The sequence below is a fragment of the Leptosomus discolor genome, chromosome 2, assembly GCF_034619465.1.
Source record: "Leptosomus discolor isolate bLepDis1 chromosome 2, bLepDis1.hap2, whole genome shotgun sequence".
Taxonomy (NCBI): Eukaryota; Metazoa; Chordata; class Aves; order Leptosomiformes; family Leptosomidae; genus Leptosomus; species Leptosomus discolor.
This window is the reverse complement of record NC_141392.1, coordinates 105,503,579-105,523,192: the sequence shown is the minus strand read 5'-3', so window position 1 is coordinate 105,523,192 and position 19,614 is coordinate 105,503,579. Positions and strand designations below refer to the sequence as shown.

Below are 19,614 nucleotides of genomic sequence, written 5' to 3'. Positions count from 1 at the left end.
GACCATGCAGCCAGCTTCCAGCCTGGTGAACCAGGGAAGAAATGCACATTCGAAACTCCTGCAAGCTGGCTTACAATTGTAGTGCCATAACAGTCAGAGAAAATTGCACATGCTGATGGGTTATTCTGAAGGTCCTGAGCTCTTGGAGCTTAGAGATTCACTTTCCCCTATCCTTTTATGCACAGGGAACTGGCCATCATCTTAACTTTCTGAAAACAGAAGGGATGATTAGGAGGTAGAATGAATATGTCTTCTCCCTGTTACCGCAATGCAGTTTCGAGTCTGTTGCATTCTATGTATCTATTTCCTTCTGTTCCCAGAGACGCTGGTATTTCTGCACAGCCTTGCGATGTCTGCTGTCCCTTCAAACTCTCCAGTGCTACACTTGCTGCCTTTTCACCAAAGCCAAATGTTGCTACAAGCTTTCTCAGGGAAAGCTAGTTCAGAGACTCGGCTGTCAAAATCTCTCGTTCTGGGAATCTTCCTTCTTGCTTGGAGAAACTAAGAGAGGAATATACTTCACTTTGAAAAGCAGAGATGTAATTCCTATTGTAGTCCATGGAGCCTAGACAGAAAGTTAGCTGACTTGCTGATAAGCATTTCACTTAATCTGAGCTGAATTGTTCTCCAAGCTTCACTGATTTAATATCAAAATTTCTTTGATTCTCACCTTCATGGTTTTGGTGGGAATGTTGCCCGGAGTGAAGAGGTAAATGAATGTTCAGGGAACACCGATTAAAAAACTAGGCCATTTTAGACTGAAAGTTGTTTCTCTATGCACGGTCTTTTCTATGCTTTTGTGAATTTAAGAACGGTGGAGTTTTATGGAAATGCTGTCGCTAGTTCTTTTCAGAGACATGACATGAGGCTAGATGCATCTTTGGTCTGACAATATATTAGTGTATTACTGGGACAATTTGTTCCTGATAAACTTGGAAATCGTGGGTGTTGATATGTCCAGACAGGAAAACAAGAATTATTTAAATGATAGCTTTGAGAGGTTTTAGTAGATGTAAAAATCAAGACTAACTCATATCTTTTTACCTACCCTGAGGCCTCTTTTTGCAGATCTACAGGTGAAACATTACTGTTCATACATAATGTGGTATTTATACTGTTGCAGAATATTAGTATCTTGTAATACTTTGTGCTATTCAGTAGTTGATTAATGACTACAGATCTGGTAGATCTAAGTGGAATCAACATTTTTCTGTAGAATTTATGATATCATGGATTTGGGGAGTAAATTTTAAGACATTTTGTGTTTGCTACTGTAGTCTACAGCTTTATAAAGCAAACATAATCTATCCCTAATCCCTGCTCTTTCCTCAGTTGGAATCTATAGAGGTGCTTATGTTGGATCGTGTTGGGAGAGAACATATTGATAAGACCTTCAACAGGAAGTAGATTTCTAAAGGAGCTTTCTTGGTCTGAAGCAAAATTTTGTTCACTTTCAGAACATGCTGCAAGTTTATCTCTGTAAGAGAAATCTCCTGAACAGACATTAACCTTTCAGTGTTCATTGGTCAACAGTTGCCTATTTGAAGGACGGCAGAGTTGGTGGTACAGAGCAATTGGAGTGATCAGAGTGATGGAGCAACTACCTTGAGGAGAGACTAAGAAGGCTGGGACTCCTGAGGAAGTGGAGAAGGCTGGGGGGCTATGGCTATTTATAAAAGCATAAAGGTAGTGGATAAGTTGAATGCAGTAGTTGTTCACCAGAAGTCATAAGACTTAAATTAGCAGGCATTCACTGTAACTAGTAGATTAATTTAAAATAGATCAAGTATTTCTTCAAGTAGCAGGTAAGGAACCACTGCTACAGGAATTCTGGAGGCAAGGAGTATCAGCAGGTTTGAAAAGGTATTAGACAAATGCATATGTAACAAGTCCATAAATAAATAGTGACAGGAACAGCTGAGGATATATCTCCAACATCCTTGCTGTTACCAGTGTGAATTCTGGGGAAGTACAAGAGAAACAGATTGTGGAAAAGAACCAGGCTTGTGTGCTCTCCTAAGTGGTGTCTTCTGTTAAAATCATGAGAGACAAAATATAGTTCTGATGCAGAACATAATTTCTTATATTTGCTGTTTCCCCATTTGTTTAGTTTGCTCTTTTATTTGTAAAGAATCACTCTTCCCATACAAATTACACCGTTTTATTTTCGTATGAGCTATCCTGAACTGACCATAGGTATCATTTCTTATTTCTTTCATGTTTTACAGTGAATAACCCTATACCTTCCAACCTGAAGTCAGAAGCTAAAAAGGCAGCTAAAATACTACGAGAATTTACAGAAATAACTTCTAGAAATGGACCTGATAAAATCATACCTCGTGAGTAAAGAAAATGTTTTGATTCAGCTAAAACCTCCAGCACTCCCCTGTGTTGCAATCATGCTGTCTTTACCAATTCCATGTTTTTTCAGTGACCATAACTTAGAGAGGAATGAAGATCTGGGGTGCCGTAACTTTTGTGGAAACATTTTGGAAGTAAAGGGGTTTGGTTTGCTGTATTCCAGGCAGAGGTTACTTAGTGGGAGAGATCTTTTGCATGTTTACAACCACAGAGTATCTGCACAGGAAGGCTTCCATCTGGGGTGGATGGACTGTCTCATGCTCATTTTGTGAATGGCTTTTTTAAGGGAGAACCTGGAATAGTAGCTCTAGTTGCTGAATATCTGCATATGTTAGACTTGGCTACATGAAAATAAGTTGAAGGAAAGAGATCAGGGTACATTTCTCCTTTGATACTGATTAAGCACTCTTACTCGCTGCTGTCCTCTTTATTTTTGCAGTTGTTATTCTGTGTTTCTCGTGTCTGTCTTCATCTGTTGTTGCTGGTTGCAGCTTTGAATTTGTAACTGTTGTGTTCCAGAAGGTCTGAAATAAGGCTTGCAGGATGATGACTGTTTATGTGTTCAAAATTGTTAAACGTAGAGTTTTATTTTCCCTTTCTCTTAGAACTTCTCTTACAAGATCTTGAATAAATTATTTTGCCGTTTCAGCTCATGTAATAGCTAAAGCCAAAGGCCTTGCAGTTTTGTCTGTTATCAAAGCTGGATTTTTGGTGACCGCTCGAGGTGGAAGTGGAATTGTATTAGCTCGTCTTCCTAATGGAAGTAAGTGGATATTTTCCTCTTGTACTTCACGGGAGAATTTAAAAAAAAAAAAAAAAAAAGTTTTTTTTCTTCATTATTTCTTTTCATAGCATAAAACAGGAGATGTCTGAGGAGTCAAGCCAGTAGGTGACAATGTTTGATTTGAAAGCTGTTTTCAAAATTTTTTACCTCCTTCTGACCAGATGTGAATGTTTTTAATATCTTTGTAGAAAAGGATGAAATATAAAAGCATGTAGTTTAGAAATCATTGGAAAAATTATTTATATGTGATTATGGACAACTGTATGGTAAATAATTTGTAACAAAGATTTTTTAGATCACAGGGGTTGGCGTTTCTTAAATTCCTTCCTGTGGGGTAAACCAGTATAGTTATCTGATTCTACTGTAGTGGTTTTGAACATAGTTTTAAATAGACAATTTGTTAGCGTTTCTTAACTTTAGTGAGTATTTCTTGTTACATGTGGTAAAAATTCTGTAAATTTGTCTTGTTTTGCATGACAGCCTGGTCTGCTCCTTCTGCAATAGGAATTGCTGGCCTTGGTGGTGGATTTGAAATTGGAATTGAGGTATAATTTTGCATTTGAAATACTTGTTGGTAACTTTTTTTTTGCAAGATCTAAATGATAGTGAGATAGTAGAATCTATTTTTCTGTGTAAAAAAGCTATTATAAAATTAATTTATACGAGACAAACAAAATAGGTATCTTGATCCTATCAGTCTAGGTGCTTGGAGAGATTTAAATGAAAAGAAGTGACATAACAGCTATTTCCTCAATTACTCACTTCTAGCAGACTGAATTTTTCCCTTATGGAAAGCTTCCTGTTGGTGTTCACATATAAGCCAATTGGAGTTAATTAAAAGAGACCTCCTAGCAGCCTTCCAGAACTTAAAGGGGGCCTACAGGAAAGATGGGGAGGAACTCTTTAACAGGGAGAGTAGTGATAGGGTGAGGCGCAACAGTTTAAAACTGAAAGAGGGTGGATTTAGTTTAGATATTAGAAAGAAATTCTTTCCTGTGAGGGTGGTGAGGCACTGGAACAGGTTGCCCAGAGAAGCTGTGGCTGCCCCCTCCCCAGCAGTGTTCAAGGGCAGGCTGGATGGGGCTTTGAGCAACCTGGTCTAGTGGAAGGTGTCCCTGCCCATGGCAGGGGGTTGACTAGGTGATCTTTAAGGTCCTTTCCAACCCAAACCATTCTATGATTCTATGATATACTTAATACGGTGTCAAATGCTTTGATAAAGAGCACAAGGACTCCATCTGGCAAGAAACAGTGAAAGGAGTTGAATGTGGAGTAAAATGGAGCCTGGCTAATGTTACTGTACTTCATGCATTTCCCACTCACTTGTGATTACTGACTTCACCCTTCAGTTTGGGAGCACCAAAACTGATGGTGCCTCCTCTGAAGGAATACTACAGAAAGCAAGCCAGCTTCTAGCCAGCAGAAATGGTTAAGTAAGTGACTCCTAACATGTTCAGAGAAATCTTTTGATCTGAGCCCTGACAGCAATCTGCCTCTGTTTCCCGTCTCTTCTTCCTCACAGCTCCTTCACCCTTGTTTGTTTCCGTCTTTCCTCCTCTTTCCCACCTTAGCCTCCAGTCCTGTCCTTCTCTTTTCTTTCTGTTTAGCTTCTGTTCTGCTGATTCCCAAAAGAAATACAAGTAACATTATGCTGCCAACAAGATCTCTTACTACGGGTGTTCTTTTCAGAAGAATCCATGCGTAGCTGATCTGGGTGGTCCATGCCACCCCGCAGTGTGTCTCCTACAGCGAACCAGCTATCCCTGTCCTGACAGCCAGTCAGCCAGCACTCACATAATGAGCAATGGATCGATATTTTATTGTATTCTCATTGTTCACTGTGTGATCTCAGGCATTATTGCTGTGCACTTTTTAAAGAATGATGTGAATACAAAATTACTAGTTTTTGTAAGGGTTTTTCTTTGTCTTTCATGACTACAGGATCTGAATGCATTATAAAACATTGAGTTTGAGCCCCAGAGTTTGGGTTTGGTTGGTTTGGGGCTTTTTTTGTGATAATGGAACAGACTCTTCACATGCTTTTATTAATCTATGAAACTTTTCCTTTAATCATCTCCAACTGATATTTTAGATAATGTAACCATTTACTATTGATACTTACTCAAATAATTTCAATACAGAAGCTATTTCTGAGAGGGTGTTTTTGTCTAAGCAATATCATGCCCTTCATTTGAAATTTTAGTCAGCTTGCAAAATACTGTTTCCTTACTGGCATTATTATAACACAATCTTACTTCTAGAGAAGAGATGCTGTTCAGAAATACCTAAGTGGCTTAGGAGCCCAGAGTCCAATTTCAGCATTCTTTTAGTCATATATAAACTTAAACCTTGTAGAAATTGGTTGAATTTCATTCCTGTAGGAGAGGTTATGGTTGGCATAATTGTAGTGGTACTTATGGGTGGTTTTCAACAAGAGGAAGAAAATCACAGGACTTCAGAAGTCACAGTAAACAACTTGGTGCCTCAAATTAAAGACCAATTTTTAAATTCATCTAAATGGTTTCCTTGAAGGTTTTCTCACTATGAATTCATTCAGTTTTAGCTGTGGATTCATCCTCTTAAAGGATCAGAGAAGGTAGCAGCATCCTGAATGGCATTCTCTCTCTGTCCCTGGATGATTGAGAAACTACTCATGTCAGCCAGCTGTTGTTGTTTGGGATAGGGTGGAGGTAATCAGGGGGCTAATAACAAAGGCCTCTCTTACACTGTGTGTAATACTTCTGGGCCAGCCTTGTTTTGCAAATAATCTGGTATTTCCTCTTGTATTCCCTGCTGTCACTGTTTGGAATTTGGGGTAAGTTTAAAGTTTTTTCCAGACCTGGCTTTCAATGAAGTGCATCAAATGAAAGATCAGGCACAGTAGTCCTTGGGTAGTCAAGATATCTGTTGAAAAGATAATCCATCACAGTAAGCTACAAAAGTGTAATCTACTCTGTTGAACAGGCTGGTTCTCCTGCAATATTTTTTAAATACATATAGTGTGTTTACTGTCCTTTCAGGTAAGATAGAGTGATCTTTTTAGGATCTTACTCGTGTTTGAAAGACTTTGCTGTCTTTAAAATGCTTCCTAGTTTGTGAAGAGTTGTTAGGAGACTTTTACTGAAATTTGTTACATCGAAGAGAGTTTTACGGTACTGATGGTAATAGGCGTCAACTTAAACAGTAGTAGAAGTTTTTTGATATGTGCATTTTTTTGTCACAATCAGGCAAATAAAATCTTTTATTGATATTCTTTTTTTCCATTTTCAATTTGAATCTTTCAAAAATACTTTGTCAGGTCTACAGTTACTTGGTTTAGTAGTTTCTTAAAGAAACTGGCTACATCTGATATATTCAAGTTTTATAAAATGAAATATTAATTCATATATATATATACACACCTCTTATATGTATTAAACCCCAGATTTTTCTGTCAAGAAAATAAAATTTTGTCAGTAACGGAAAAACCTATATCCTTTTTGCTGTTTATTCTTTGGACAGAGCCATAGATGTTTCTGTTACAGCTGTTGTTTATCACATACTGACTATATCAGCACTTGGAAAAAAATCAGTCAAATTTGATTAAAAAAGTAGGTGAAAGGATTTTTAGTTTCAAAATACCTTGCAGAAAAAGAATCGACTTTGTTATGAAAACCGTTTCAAAATAATCCTTTACAAGAAAGGAAGTAATTCTCTGAGAGAATGAGAGATTCTCACTTGAATTAAAACCTTGATAAATCTAGAGCTAGTTTTCATTTACGGAAGGGAATATCTTTGATACTCCCATCTGATTTCCTGAAAAATGGAAGATACTTCTCTCGTGCTGTTCTAACTTTTTCTTAAAAAGCATAGTACTTTTATCTGATATTTTATAGGTTTCAGACTTAGTGATAATCTTGAATCATGAAAGAGCAGTAGAAGCTTTTGCCAAAGGAGGGAATCTTACACTTGGAGGAAATCTTACTGTGGCAATTGGACCTCTAGGGAGGTGAGTAAAATAATTCCCTAATATGGGGTATATTTAAATATGAGGTAGAATTAAATATGGAAGATAGTTTTTAAAGCTATGTATAAACATTGACCTGTCTTTTTTTGATACGTTACAAAACAGCCTGGGCAACCTGTATGTCGACTGGACCATATTGCTCTTGTAGTGTTACACCTTTTCAGTCACTTGTTGCTTATTTTTTTCTTTTTTTTCCCTTCATTTATTGGTAGAAGGAAAGTGTTCTGAGATTTATTCTCTTTTTGCAGGAGACTACTTGGGTAGGCTCAACAAAGAGCACAGGTGCTACTGTGTCTGACTGAACGATTATTTTCGTTAAACTATGAGTCTGTGTTTTCTATCACCACAGATCTGCCTAACAGTAAATAAAAAATACACCAAATAATTACTTTTAAACCTGAAGTGGTTCAGCCAGCTTACTTTGAAGGATGAGATATTGTAGTCACAGAATAGTTTAACTTGGAAGGGACCTTATGAGTTCTCTACTCCAACCTCCTGCTCAAATCAAAGTCTGTTGTGAATTCAGATCATGTTGGTTAGGCCTTTATTCCAGTTGGGTCTTGAAAACCTCCAAAGATGAGACTGCTTAGGCTCTCGGGCTAGCCTGCTTTACTGTTCCACGATCCTCATGGTGAAAAGTTTTACGTTATATCCAGTCAAAACTTTTGTTTTTTCAATTTATGTCCATTACTTTTTATCCTTCCATCATACACTGCTATAAAGAGCCTGGCTTTGTATTCTTCATTGCCTCTTCATAGTTACTTGAAGGCTGCCGCTAGATTCTCCCTAAGTCTTCTCTTCTCCAGGCTTACAAAGTGCAGTTGCCTCAGACTCTGCTTATGGTACATGTGCCCCCTTATGCCTTTTTTTCTTTTTTAAGATGAGGGGTTTACTGATGATTTTTCATCTTTTCTGACAAAACAAAATATACCCGTTCCACAGATGAGAGAACTGTGGATATGGGGAGAGCAGTCAATGTCATCTGCCTTGCAAAATCATTTGGTATCCTGTCCTGCAACATCTTTGTGTCCAAGCTGGGACATTGTGGCCTGGGTGTCAGGGCAGGGCAGACTAGCAAATAGGTGAAAAACCAGATCATCAGGCTTGAAGAATAGTGGTAAATGATTCACGTTGTACTCAGAAGCCAGATATCTATGGATTTCTCCAGGAGACTGTTCTGGGACCTCTCCTGCTTGATGTTTTTATCAGTGACCTGGGAGAGCAGATGCAAAATATGCTCTTCAAGTTTGTGGATGACACCAAATCAAGGGGATACAGCCAATACCCTTCAAGGTAGGGCTGCCATTCAGAACAATGGTCCAAGAGAGCATAGAGGAAAGATCTAACAGGAAACCTCATTAAATTAAACAAGGACAAAAGCTGAGTTCTGCACCCTTGGTTGGATGAACCCCCTGCAGTTATGTAGGCAGAGCCTGCCAGGCTGCGTAGCTGCCCTATTGAGAAGGTGCTGGAGTCCTGGTAAGCTGAGCCAGCAGGGCACCCTGACAGAAAAGGCAGCAAACAGTGTAGGGGGCTGCATCAACAGAGCTGTAATGAATATATAAGGGAAGTGATTGTTCCCCTTTACTTGGGAATTCATGAACTGTGCATAGAATATTGTGTCCAGTTTTGTCCCTGCAGTACAAGAAAGATGTTTATAAACTTGAGTGCATGCAGTGAACAGCTACCAAGATGGCCAGGGACATGGTACATGTGAACGATGAGGCTGGGGGTGCTTGGCTTATTTTACCTGGAGGGGAGAAGACCATGAGGTCTTCTAAGAGGCTGCATTCCCAACAGAACATCACCAAGAATACAGTCCCCAATTCTTTACTGAGGTGCATGGCAAGACAGTGAGAGATGGTAGTCATAAATTGAATCAAGGAAGGTTCTGAACGTATATGAGAAAAAAAATTTCAACATGAGTATAATTGAGCACTGCCACAGGTTGCTCAGAGTGTCTGTAGAATCTGTGTCCTTGGAAGTCTTCAAAAACTGTCTGGACAAAGCCCAGAGCAACCTGATCTCAATTTGATGTGGCATCCATTTTAAGCAGGAGGCTGGACTGGCTGAGTGCCAGAAGTATCTTCAAACCTACAGTATTATGTGATCCTGTGTAGGACAAAAATTGCAATCTTCCAATTCTATTGAGGTCTGATAAGGACTTACTTGAAATATTTTGTGCACCATAAAATCAAGGAGGATTTGGGTAGATTGAATAGAGATCCAAGTCACCACAAACATAATCAGATCATTTTAAAGCATGGGTTAATCACTTTCAGACTTATGAATGCAAGAGGAGGTCTGATGTGGAGCGTTCACATGAGGCAACATTGTTCTGTGCTTCAGAGAAAACCTTATCAAACAACTTAATTACTTTGTCCTGGGTCCTGTCTGAAATAAGAACTGGATTTCAAGTCTGACCTGCTTGAATATATTCAACAGAGTTTGTAAGAACATGGGCAAGTGAAACTCTTGCTGCCTTTTGGTAGGATTAAAATAAGAAGACAATCGTTGTTCATGTTGTAAAGCCATACTGAAGAATATCAACTAAAACTTTTTTCCTTCTAGAAACTTGGAAGGGGATGTTGCCCTGAGAAGCTCTGCTGCTGTCTATACATACTGCAAATCTCGAGGGCTGTTTGCAGGTGTGTCTCTGGAAGGAACCTGTTTAATTGAAAGGAAAGAAACAAATCGCAAGTAAGTTCTCTTAAAATCTAGAAGATTCAGTGAAAGCATCTTGACAGAATGAACTAGGACAAATTCAATTTGGGAAAAGAGTTTGTTGTGAGGACATGTTGTGCTGAGTTTAGAGTTTCTTGAGTGGCAAGTGTTTCTTCAATTTAGACATCTTGCAATGGGTATTGAGATGATGCTGAATGTTTAGAGATTATATATCTGTGGAGGGTTGAGCTTGACTAGCCGCCAGATGACAACGAAGCTGCTCTGTCACTACCTCTTCAACGGGATGGGAGGAGAAGTAGTATGATGAAAAGCTAGTGGGTTGGGATGAAGGCAGGGAGATCACTTACCAATTACTGCCTCAGGCAAAAAAAAAACCTCTACTTGGGGAAATTAATTTAATTTATTGCCAGTTAATGAGAGTAGGTGTAATGGGTTTGCATGGCAAGGTTTTGGTAGTGAGGGGGTTACAGGGGTGGCTTCTGTGAGAAGCTGTCAGAAGTTTCCCTTATGTGCGATACAGCCAATGCCAGCCGGCTCCAAGATGGACCCGCCGCTGGCCAAGGCCGAGCTGATCAGCGATGGTGGTAGCGCCTCTGGGGTAACGTGTTTAAGAAAGGGAAAAAAGTTGTTGCACAGCAGCAATTGCAGCGAGTGAGAGGAGTGAGAATATGTGAGAGAAACATTTCTGTATGCACCAAGGTCAGTGCAGAAGGAGGGGGAGGAGATGCTCCAGGCGCTGGAACAGCGATTCCCCTGCGGCCTGTGGTGAAGACCATGGTGAGGCAGGCTGTCCCCCTGCAACCCATGGGCAGTGGAGCAGATGACTGCCTACCCCCCGTGGAGGGCCCCACGCTGAAGTAGGTGGATGCCCGAAGGAAGCTGTCACCCTCTGAGAAGCCTGCACCGGAGCAAGCTCCTGGCAGGACCTGTGGCGAGAGAGAAGCCCACGCTGGAGCAGGTTTGCTGCTGGTGACCCCATGGGGGGACCCACGCTGGAGCAGTCGGTTCCTGAAGGACTGCACACAATGAAGGAGACCCACGCTGGAGCAGTTCATGAAGAACTGTAGCACATGGGAAGGACTCGCACTGAAGAAGTCATGAAGGACTGTCTCCCGTGAGAGGGACCCCACATTGGAGCAGGGGAAGCGTGTGAGGAGTCCTCCCCCTGAGGAGGAAGGAGCGGCAGAAAACAGCAGCAACCCCCATTCCCTGTTCCCCTGTGCCGCTTGCGGGGAGGAGGGAGAGAAACTGGCAGTAAAGTTAAGACCAGGAAAGAAAGGAGGGGTGGGGGAAGGTGTTTTAAGATTTGGGGTTTATTTCTCATTACTCCTCTGTGATTTGATTGGTAATAAATTACATTTTTTCCCAAGTCAAGTATCTTTTGCCCGTGACGGTAAATACTGAGTGATCTCCCTGTCGTTATCTCAACCCACGAGCCTGTTGTTGTATTTTTTGTCTCTCCCCTGTCCTGTTGAGGAGGGGGAGGGATAGAGTGGCTTTGGTGGGCATCTGGCATCCAACCAAGGTCAAACCCACCACAGTAGGATAATAAGAAATAAGAACAAATCTTTAAAAAACACCTTCCCCCCACCCCTCTCATCTTCACAGGCTCAACTTCACTCCCAGCTTCTCTACCTCCTCTCCTCAGTGGCACAGGGGGATGGATAATGGGGGTTGTGGTCAGTTCATCACATGTTGTCTCTGCAGCTCCTTCCTTCTTATACTCTTCCCCTGCTCCAGCATGGGGTCCTTCCCACAGGAGAGAGACCTTCATGAACTTCTCCAATGTGGGTCTTCCCATGGGCTGCAGTTCTTCATTAACTGCTCCAGCTTGGGTCCTCTCCATGAGGTGCAGTCCTTCAGGAGCAGAGTGCTCCAGCATGGGTCCCCTGTGGGATTACAGTCATGACAGAAAACCTGTTGCTGTGTGGACTTCTCTCTCCATGGGTCCACAGGTCCTGCCAGGAGCCTTCTCCAGCCCAAGCTTCCCAGGGGGTCACAGCCTCCTTCAGGTGAAGCCACCTGCTCTGGTGTGGGGTCCTACATGGGCTGCAGGTGGATATCTGCGCTATTTAACCTCCATGAGCTGCAGGGGGGCAGCCTGCCTCACCCTGGTCTTCATCATAGGCTGCAGGGCCTGCTCTGGTGCCTGGAGCACCTGCTCCCCCTCCTTCTTCACTGACCTTGGTATCTGCAGAGTTTTTGCTCTCACACATTCTCACTCCTCTTTTCAGCTGCAATTGTGCAGGTTTTTTCCACTTATTAAATCTGTTCCCCCAGAGGCACTAGCACCATTGCTGATGGGCTTGGCCTCGGCCAGTGGCATGTTCATCTTGGAGCTGGCTGGCATTGGCTGTGTCAGATGTAGGGGAAGCTTCTGGCAACTTCTCACAGAATCCACCCCTGCAGCCCCACCCCTTACCAAAACCTTACCATCTAAACCCAGCACAATATTGTAGAAAATAGGTATTGAGATATTTACTGCATAATGAGAAATATTCTTTTAGTCCACTTGGAACAAACAAAACAAATCTGGTTTAAAGTGTCACTGAGTTTGAGGAAAATACCCAGCTTATGGAATGCTGCTTCCTTTGTGCAGCCTGTTAAGTGTAAAATCCAAGGAACCTCTGAGTGTCTTGCACTTTTGTTTTGTGTTTATGAAAACTTTAATTCCGCTAATATCAGCAAAGACTAACACTGATTTTAATGACAAGTCAGTAACTTTCAGCTATCTCCATTCATAAAATTGAGGTTCCACTGCTTCCATTAAGGAATTTTACTATATCATTAAGGAATCTTATTACAATTTTTTGCAAGACCATTGCATGTTTCTTCCGTTTGCTGTGTGTTTGGCTTTCAAATGGTCTAGCTGATGCATACCATGTGACCAGGAACAAAATACAACTGGTGAAGAACATTTTGAAATAAGGTGGTAGGTAGGCATTCAAGTTTGCTACAATTACTTATCATTCCAAATTTACAGCATTGAGCTAGTTCTGTGATTTCTCAATAGATGATCGGTAGGAGAAATGCAGGACCAGGGGCAGGGGTAGTAGATTTGCACAAGATGAATTTATCTAGACATTAAAATGTAATGATGATGAAATACCTGTCATCTTTTCTTTTTTATCAGGTTTTATGGGCAGGATATTCGTGCTAGTGCCATCTTGCTTGGTGATGTGCCTTTTCCTGCTCAAGCAGAAGATCTTTATGAAACTCTAGCATCCTTCACTGAAGGATATGAAAATGAAGAGCAAAAAAATAATCCAGGAAAAGCTGTAAGAGATCAAAGAAGGGTTTGTGCACCTGTTTTTCATGTAGGCTTTTTCTGATCCTGAACTGTTCCTCGTCAGTGGTAACATTGATGTTCATGTGGCGCTGTTAACTTCCCTATTGGACACTTACAGGCGTAACACATTGTAGGTACTGCATGCTAGTAATACATTCATTCACGTATTGCCCTGGTAGGCTCTTCTGGACAAGAATGTTGCAGGTTAGGCTTTACATTCTCCAGAATAACAAAGTATATCCTTGTTTTTGTAATAATGAATAATCAAATCTGAGGTGATGATTGGAAAAGTTTGTTCAACAATATTCCTAATCAAGTTAATCTGCAAATAATGAGCATACCAGCTTTGATATGGATACTCTTCATTTTCCTACTTTTTCTGTCTTCTATTCAAACAATCACGTTTACAACATAATACTAAGAACGTAGAAGATGTTTTCTTGTAGATGTTAATGTTATTAATAGACAATCATTTACTTTCCTGTTTGTTAAACGCATGGTGAATTACTTTACAGTCATGTGTATGTCACTAGTTCTTTAGTGTGCTTCTCAAGTTCATGCAATTTCAGTGGAGAAGGGAGTGATTTATATTTTTTTTCAGTATAACTTGACATACTTCTAGGCTCTGAATTTACAATCTACTTGAAGGTTTGATGCAACATTTTGTAAAAAATTGCAATTTTAGGTAAACGATCCTCCTGCTAGACCATCATTGAGACCAGAGCCACCTAAACCCACTGTCAGACCAACACCACCAGGTTAAGAACATTTTGATAATGATTAATTTATTCTCTATGTAAAATTAGAGCATTAAAGCTAATGAATATTATACAATTATTGTAGTAGTAGCTGTGTCTATAAAAATATTTTGTTAATACTCTTCCTTGGGCAAACACTGAAAGCCTGTTGGGATAGTGCCATGAGCAATAAATAGTAAAGGTTTTGTTTGTTTGTTTTATGTTAACAAACCTTTTTCTCTCTGACAGATTTGCTATAGAAATAGTGTTTGTATAGTTACAGAAGCATCTAATGTTTATTGGATCTGTAGAAGCCCCATGGTACAATGAAACTTCTTAGTAAAAAGAACAGTCGTACTAGAAACTGGTAGTCCTACTTCTAGAAACTTCTGGTTTCTAGAAAACGTAGTTTGGTTGTCACTATCTTTTAATAGGTAGAGGTCTTACAGTAGAGCAGAGGAGGCAGAGTTTTGGCTCTATAACAGTTTGTCTACCAAAGTGCTCTCACTGAAAGTGAGGCTTTACTGTGCAGCTCCTGTTGTTAACTTGATTTATTTCTCTGGACAAGGATGTAAGGCGAAGCCCTTACTACTTTTTTCTGTACCACATCTTAGATAACTGCAATTATTTTATAACTATTGAACAAGTATTAGAAAAGCAGTATATGAAATATAACAATATATGTTAGTATATCATATAACTTGCTACTTTATTTTCTCTTTCAGCTAAAAAGAATACAAACAAACTTTATCCTGATCTTCCAAATGATTATGCCTCTGTGGGTAAGTACTAAGCTTACACATACTCAGTGTGGAATCTGAGAAGTCCTAAAAGTACTGTGGAAGACATCTAACAATATCTGACCATACACATTTTTCTTTATTGTCCATGTGTTTGATGCAAACCAAATGAGATTCAGGACACGTATGTTCTCCTGAAAATATTTCATAAATGTGAATCTTATTCCCCGACTTTACATTCCAAGAAAGATGTTCTTTTTCTGAACAGCAAAAGTTCTTTTGCATTATTGAAAAATGCACTGAAAGTAGTAAAACTCTTTTACGTTACCACCTAAATGAAGTGAAAAAGAAAACTGATCCGACAACTTTCTGTCCGAATCCTTATGCAAGGTACTATAACTCCTGTTTTAATTAAACAGTGCTTCCACGGGTCATATCTGATTATGCTGGCATAAACACAGATTTTCATTGCAGTTATACTCCTTGAAGTTTTTGTACTGAGTTAAGGTAACTCTGTGTTATGCTACAAGATATCACTTGTTCCTTGTTCTGTTCCGATTCTTTTAAGTTTAAAGCAGTTTCAGCTCTAATAGGAGCTGAACTACTTACTATGTAGTAGTTGCAATGTAACTCTTGAACTGTGGGACCCATCATCTGGAAACTTGTGATCTGTTAGGAAAAAATTTTATTATAAAAGTGTTTATGTTCATTTGGCTTCTGCAGTGTTGTCTGCCACCAGGAGTCTCATTTTTCACGGGTAAAAAGACTGTTAGCTGTTTCAAAGTCAGTGAAGTCAATTATTTCTCCCATGAAATATATCATCCATTTGATAAATAGATGTTTTAGTGGTCTCTGCTAGGATCAAAACTAAGACCAAAGTGTTCCATAATGCCTGTGTATATGTCTATAAATATATATATATGTGAATATGTACACACGTTTTCACATATTGCATGCACCACCTTAAAACAAAACAAAAGATCTCTTTTTTACTTTTTAAAATGGTGCTAAAATCAAGCTTGGTAATAGATCACAGCGAAGAGTCTATTTCAGGCAGAGTACTGTGATTTATCACGGTATTTAAACTCCATTGTCTGAAGGCCAAGATCATGATTGTGTTTTTAATTTCTTCGTTCTTGTAATTAGAGATTTTCACTACAAATTAAGATAAATTATATATGTCACTGTCTTTACATTCGCCTTCATATCTTCTCTCCATATGTGCTGTCGACATCTGTGTCTGTTGAGGAGATCAACATAGGAGGATCTTAAGCTGAGTTGTTGATGTGACTTCTGCAAATCAGAGACTTCTTGAGAATCAAAATTTGCTGTTGTACTGTAGGACTTTTAAGGACTTTTACCAAGAAAAGAATGGTGACTCTAGTGGTCTGTACTTAGTAGCTGTCCTCTAAAAAGGAAAAAAAAAATTGGTCTTCTGGCCGTTAAAACTGAACTTTTCCAGTCTTAAAAAAAACCCTGACCAACAGAGGTTTCTAAAATAGCAGGAAAAACTTGCACATATGTTTGCTATGTTAAAGGGAGTGTTCTTCCATTCAGCTACAAGTGACAAGGTCCAAATCTTACAGAGCCATCTGTTGATGGCTTCCAAGATTCTTCGAAATCAAAATGTAGACTCAGTCACTCTGCTACTGAGGATTCCTAACGATTTCTAGCAATACAAAGCTCATCTTTGAGGAGTGCAAGAGGCAATAGGATCTTGTGTAAATGACACTTCCTGCAAGAAATGTTGTCTCATGGTAAATTTTTGTTTACCTTACAGGCTTAGCATGGTATATTTTGCTTTCTATTGCAGATTGTATTTCCATAGGTTACGGTTCAAATGCTGTCTGAATCCACAGAAGTACTATATGTTTCTAAAGCCTAAAGAATATAATCACAGGGAAAACGAAGGCTAAAGTCAGTTCCCCTGAGCGTCTCAATACCCTAGCCTATGTGCATGTTGGTGGGAGACTGGAAAAGAGTTGCAGTCCCTTTCACATTAGTAATAAAGGGAGTATTAATGCTGGTTGATGGAATAGAAGGAGTCTTAAGGCCGTACCTCCTGTCAATAATCTCTTCCTGCCTCTTTAAAGTCCAGATGATTTCAACAGAGCTGCCTAGCAGCTATAGCTCACGCTAGCCAATCTTTATTGCAGGATTAGTTGCTGGAATGGATGTTCTACAGTGATCTGAAAAAAATGTTCAACATTTTTTGCGTCTTTCTAGTTTAAAATAAAAAGAAAATAAAACTTTTTTAGATAACTAATAGAAGAGTGCATGAAACTAATCTTTGGGAAGCTACATGTTAGGTGTAATGGCTGGTGCAGGGATAGGTTGTGATGTTGAGCAGCAAACTTGTCTGGCTTGTCAGTAGGAAGGACTTGCTTTTGGGTGGGGAGGGGGCAGTTGGCATTGTGTTACGAGGCTTTGGTTTTGTAACAGTTAAAAAAGTAGCAGAAAGGTTGAAACATTAATTCTCATCAAATGGAAGAAGAGCTAAACTTGTGGATGAAACGTTTTTAATTATTTTGTGTGGTCTTGAATTATCTAAATAGGTAATGTAATATAACCTATTTCAAATGCAAGAAGAATATTAAATGAAAAACATGTTTTTCTAGACTGATAATGTGATACTTGAACTCAGATGCAAGTACATTGTTTTCATGTAACTGAATAATACTTAAGGTAATGCATTTAGTTGTAAAACAAGGTTCAATAATGTTTTAAAATGTTTCCAGAAACTTGGAAATACCACAGATTTTATTTTAAAAAGGTAATAATATGTAGAGACCTTTTACAATTCTGGGGAAAAAAACCCTAATGGCTGATACAGTTATTGTGATTCAGTGAATTATGAAGTTTTTACAGTAGTAGAGATTTTTCTGGAGACTGTTCAGATAAAGAAATTAGATTTGCTTATTAGTATGAAAGTTCATGCCTCCTCCCTTACTAGAATTAGGTCTTTGCATCTTCATTTTTCTACTTGCCCCCTCTGTGTTGTACAATCTAATAAAAGGGATGACTGGTCTTCCCAAGCTTTATTACCATGATGTAGCTTTACTTTATCTGAATAGAAGGTTTCTGCAGAGTTCTGTACCACATCTGTAACATAAATGATCTGTGATTCTGTAGTGGACAACTTGGGCATTTTAGACTCAGGATAAGTTTATTTTATTAGGACAATTTTTTTAGATACATTAGGTTGATAGTTTGTCACACTGGAATATCTAATCCTGGAGATTAGTTTTTCATTAGTATTGTGATTACTGGTTATTTCTGCTTGGGCTTCTGCCATGGAGCAGCAGGTAACCAAAAATGTAGATAAATGGTTACTTGACTTACCTGTCTATCCTAACAGTTTGCTGAATATGTACAATTCTGAAAATGTTTCAGTGATGTGGTTTCCTAGCTGAACTGGCAGCAGCAAGAGTGGTGATCTGCTTGTAAAAGCAGGGAGCTAGGTTAAAGCAAATGTTGGTGAGAAGTGAATCGTTAACACGCAATTTGTTCAGAATTAGAAGTCAGGTATTTTTTCACTTTTTCTTCAGCTCAGCTAGTTAGAAAAGGATTGGTTCACGTGGTTGGAAAAGAATCACTTAAAATCGCCAAGATGCCGAAGCAATCAGGAAACAGACTTAAAGCAGGAATGGGGATGAAAATGCAAAAAACTTTTTCCTTCCAAATACTGTTCTTTGACTATTCATTCACAATTATCAAAAATCATCATAGGCTTGAGTTCTCTGCCCTCGAAAATGGATACCTGCTTAGTGTTTCGTTTTGCCTCTGCTCAGTAATGTGTTCCCTTTCAGGAACATTTATGAACAAGAGGGTGGGTCTATGGCTACAATACTGTATGGCAAAATGCTCATTGTAGACACAAAAGCAGTTCTTTTTATAACAGCGTAAGTATTTTGTCATAATTTGGAGAAAGTAATGATGCTGTTTGCGTCATTTAAGCAGTCATACAATTTGCTTAAGAAACTCATGAGAATTTGTGCTTGTAAAGCCAAAGTGTTCAAGGTTTTTTTTATTAGATTTCTCTGAGAAACACTGGCTTTCTTACCTTCCACAAGTACTTGAACTACATATTTTTAAATTTAATTTTATCTTGGGAAACATATGTGCCCTCCTCTTTTGATTTTTGAACTGAATAAATGATCTATCTGCAGGCATTCAACACTTAAGACTATTGTGCATAAAATCATAACACTTAAACTTTGACAGTAAAACTTTAAAAAAAAAAAATTTAATTGTAACTAGTTTTTTTAGCAGAAACTTTTCACTTTGAAAATATGAGAATATTAACAGGTTGTTACTGTCCCATTAGGCATGTATTTGTATTCTACGTACTGAAAGAAGGGCTGTATCAAGCCTATTTATGAAGACAGGGAGGCAGATGAGAATTTTGTCACCGTTTTTAAGAAGCTAAAAAAATCTTCCTTCCTTCAATGATGGTTTGAGTGATTTATCAACCTTATTATTAAAAATTCATGCTTTCCCATATGAATTCGTCTGCAGCTTTTAGACAATGATGTTTATTGTGGCTTTCATCACTATATTAAAGAGCTCTTTCCTACCCAGAGGGTTTTTTCTGTTCCCCTCTTGTTCCCTTTGAGACATTTGTGCTGTAATCAGATCACCTTTTGATCTTCCTTGATCTTTCTTTTGGTTGCTAAACAGATTGATGAGCTCTTTGTTATAAGTAATTTTCTCTTTCCTCTCAAATTTTAAATAGGGCTACAAATAGCAAATTCTGAGATGTGAGCTCACTGAGATCAGTAAGATTTGGACTTCTAAAAGCCGCAATTAATTTGGACTAAACTCCAGTCCTTACTTTCTTTATTATTTATTTATTTTATCCTTCTTACATATTGCCACTCTACGTTAAAACAGTTGAGGCACTATCAACCCTTTTTGATCAGGTGGTACCATGAGGTTGTGGTAAATGCAGTTTAACTAAGACCATCTCAGAGATGTTGCTTTTCATGGTTATGGTTCTCCAGGAATCAGGT

General features: G+C 39.0%; 1 protein-coding gene across 1 annotated transcript in view; it reads left to right on the top strand.

Moving 5' to 3' along the window:
* SH3YL1 (SH3 and SYLF domain containing 1) overlaps positions 1-19,614 on the top strand; it is a 52,188-nt gene that overhangs the window by 11,555 nt on the left and 21,019 nt on the right. The window contains exons 2-9 of the mRNA XM_086460472.1: positions 2,229-2,339; positions 3,011-3,124; positions 3,626-3,690; positions 7,021-7,133; positions 9,723-9,851; positions 12,970-13,132; positions 13,811-13,883; positions 14,588-14,644. Coding sequence (XP_086316598.1) covers positions 2,229-2,339; positions 3,011-3,124; positions 3,626-3,690; positions 7,021-7,133; positions 9,723-9,851; positions 12,970-13,132; positions 13,811-13,883; positions 14,588-14,644 — 825 coding nt within the window. The remainder of the gene's footprint in view (positions 1-2,228; positions 2,340-3,010; positions 3,125-3,625; positions 3,691-7,020; positions 7,134-9,722; positions 9,852-12,969; positions 13,133-13,810; positions 13,884-14,587; positions 14,645-19,614) is intronic.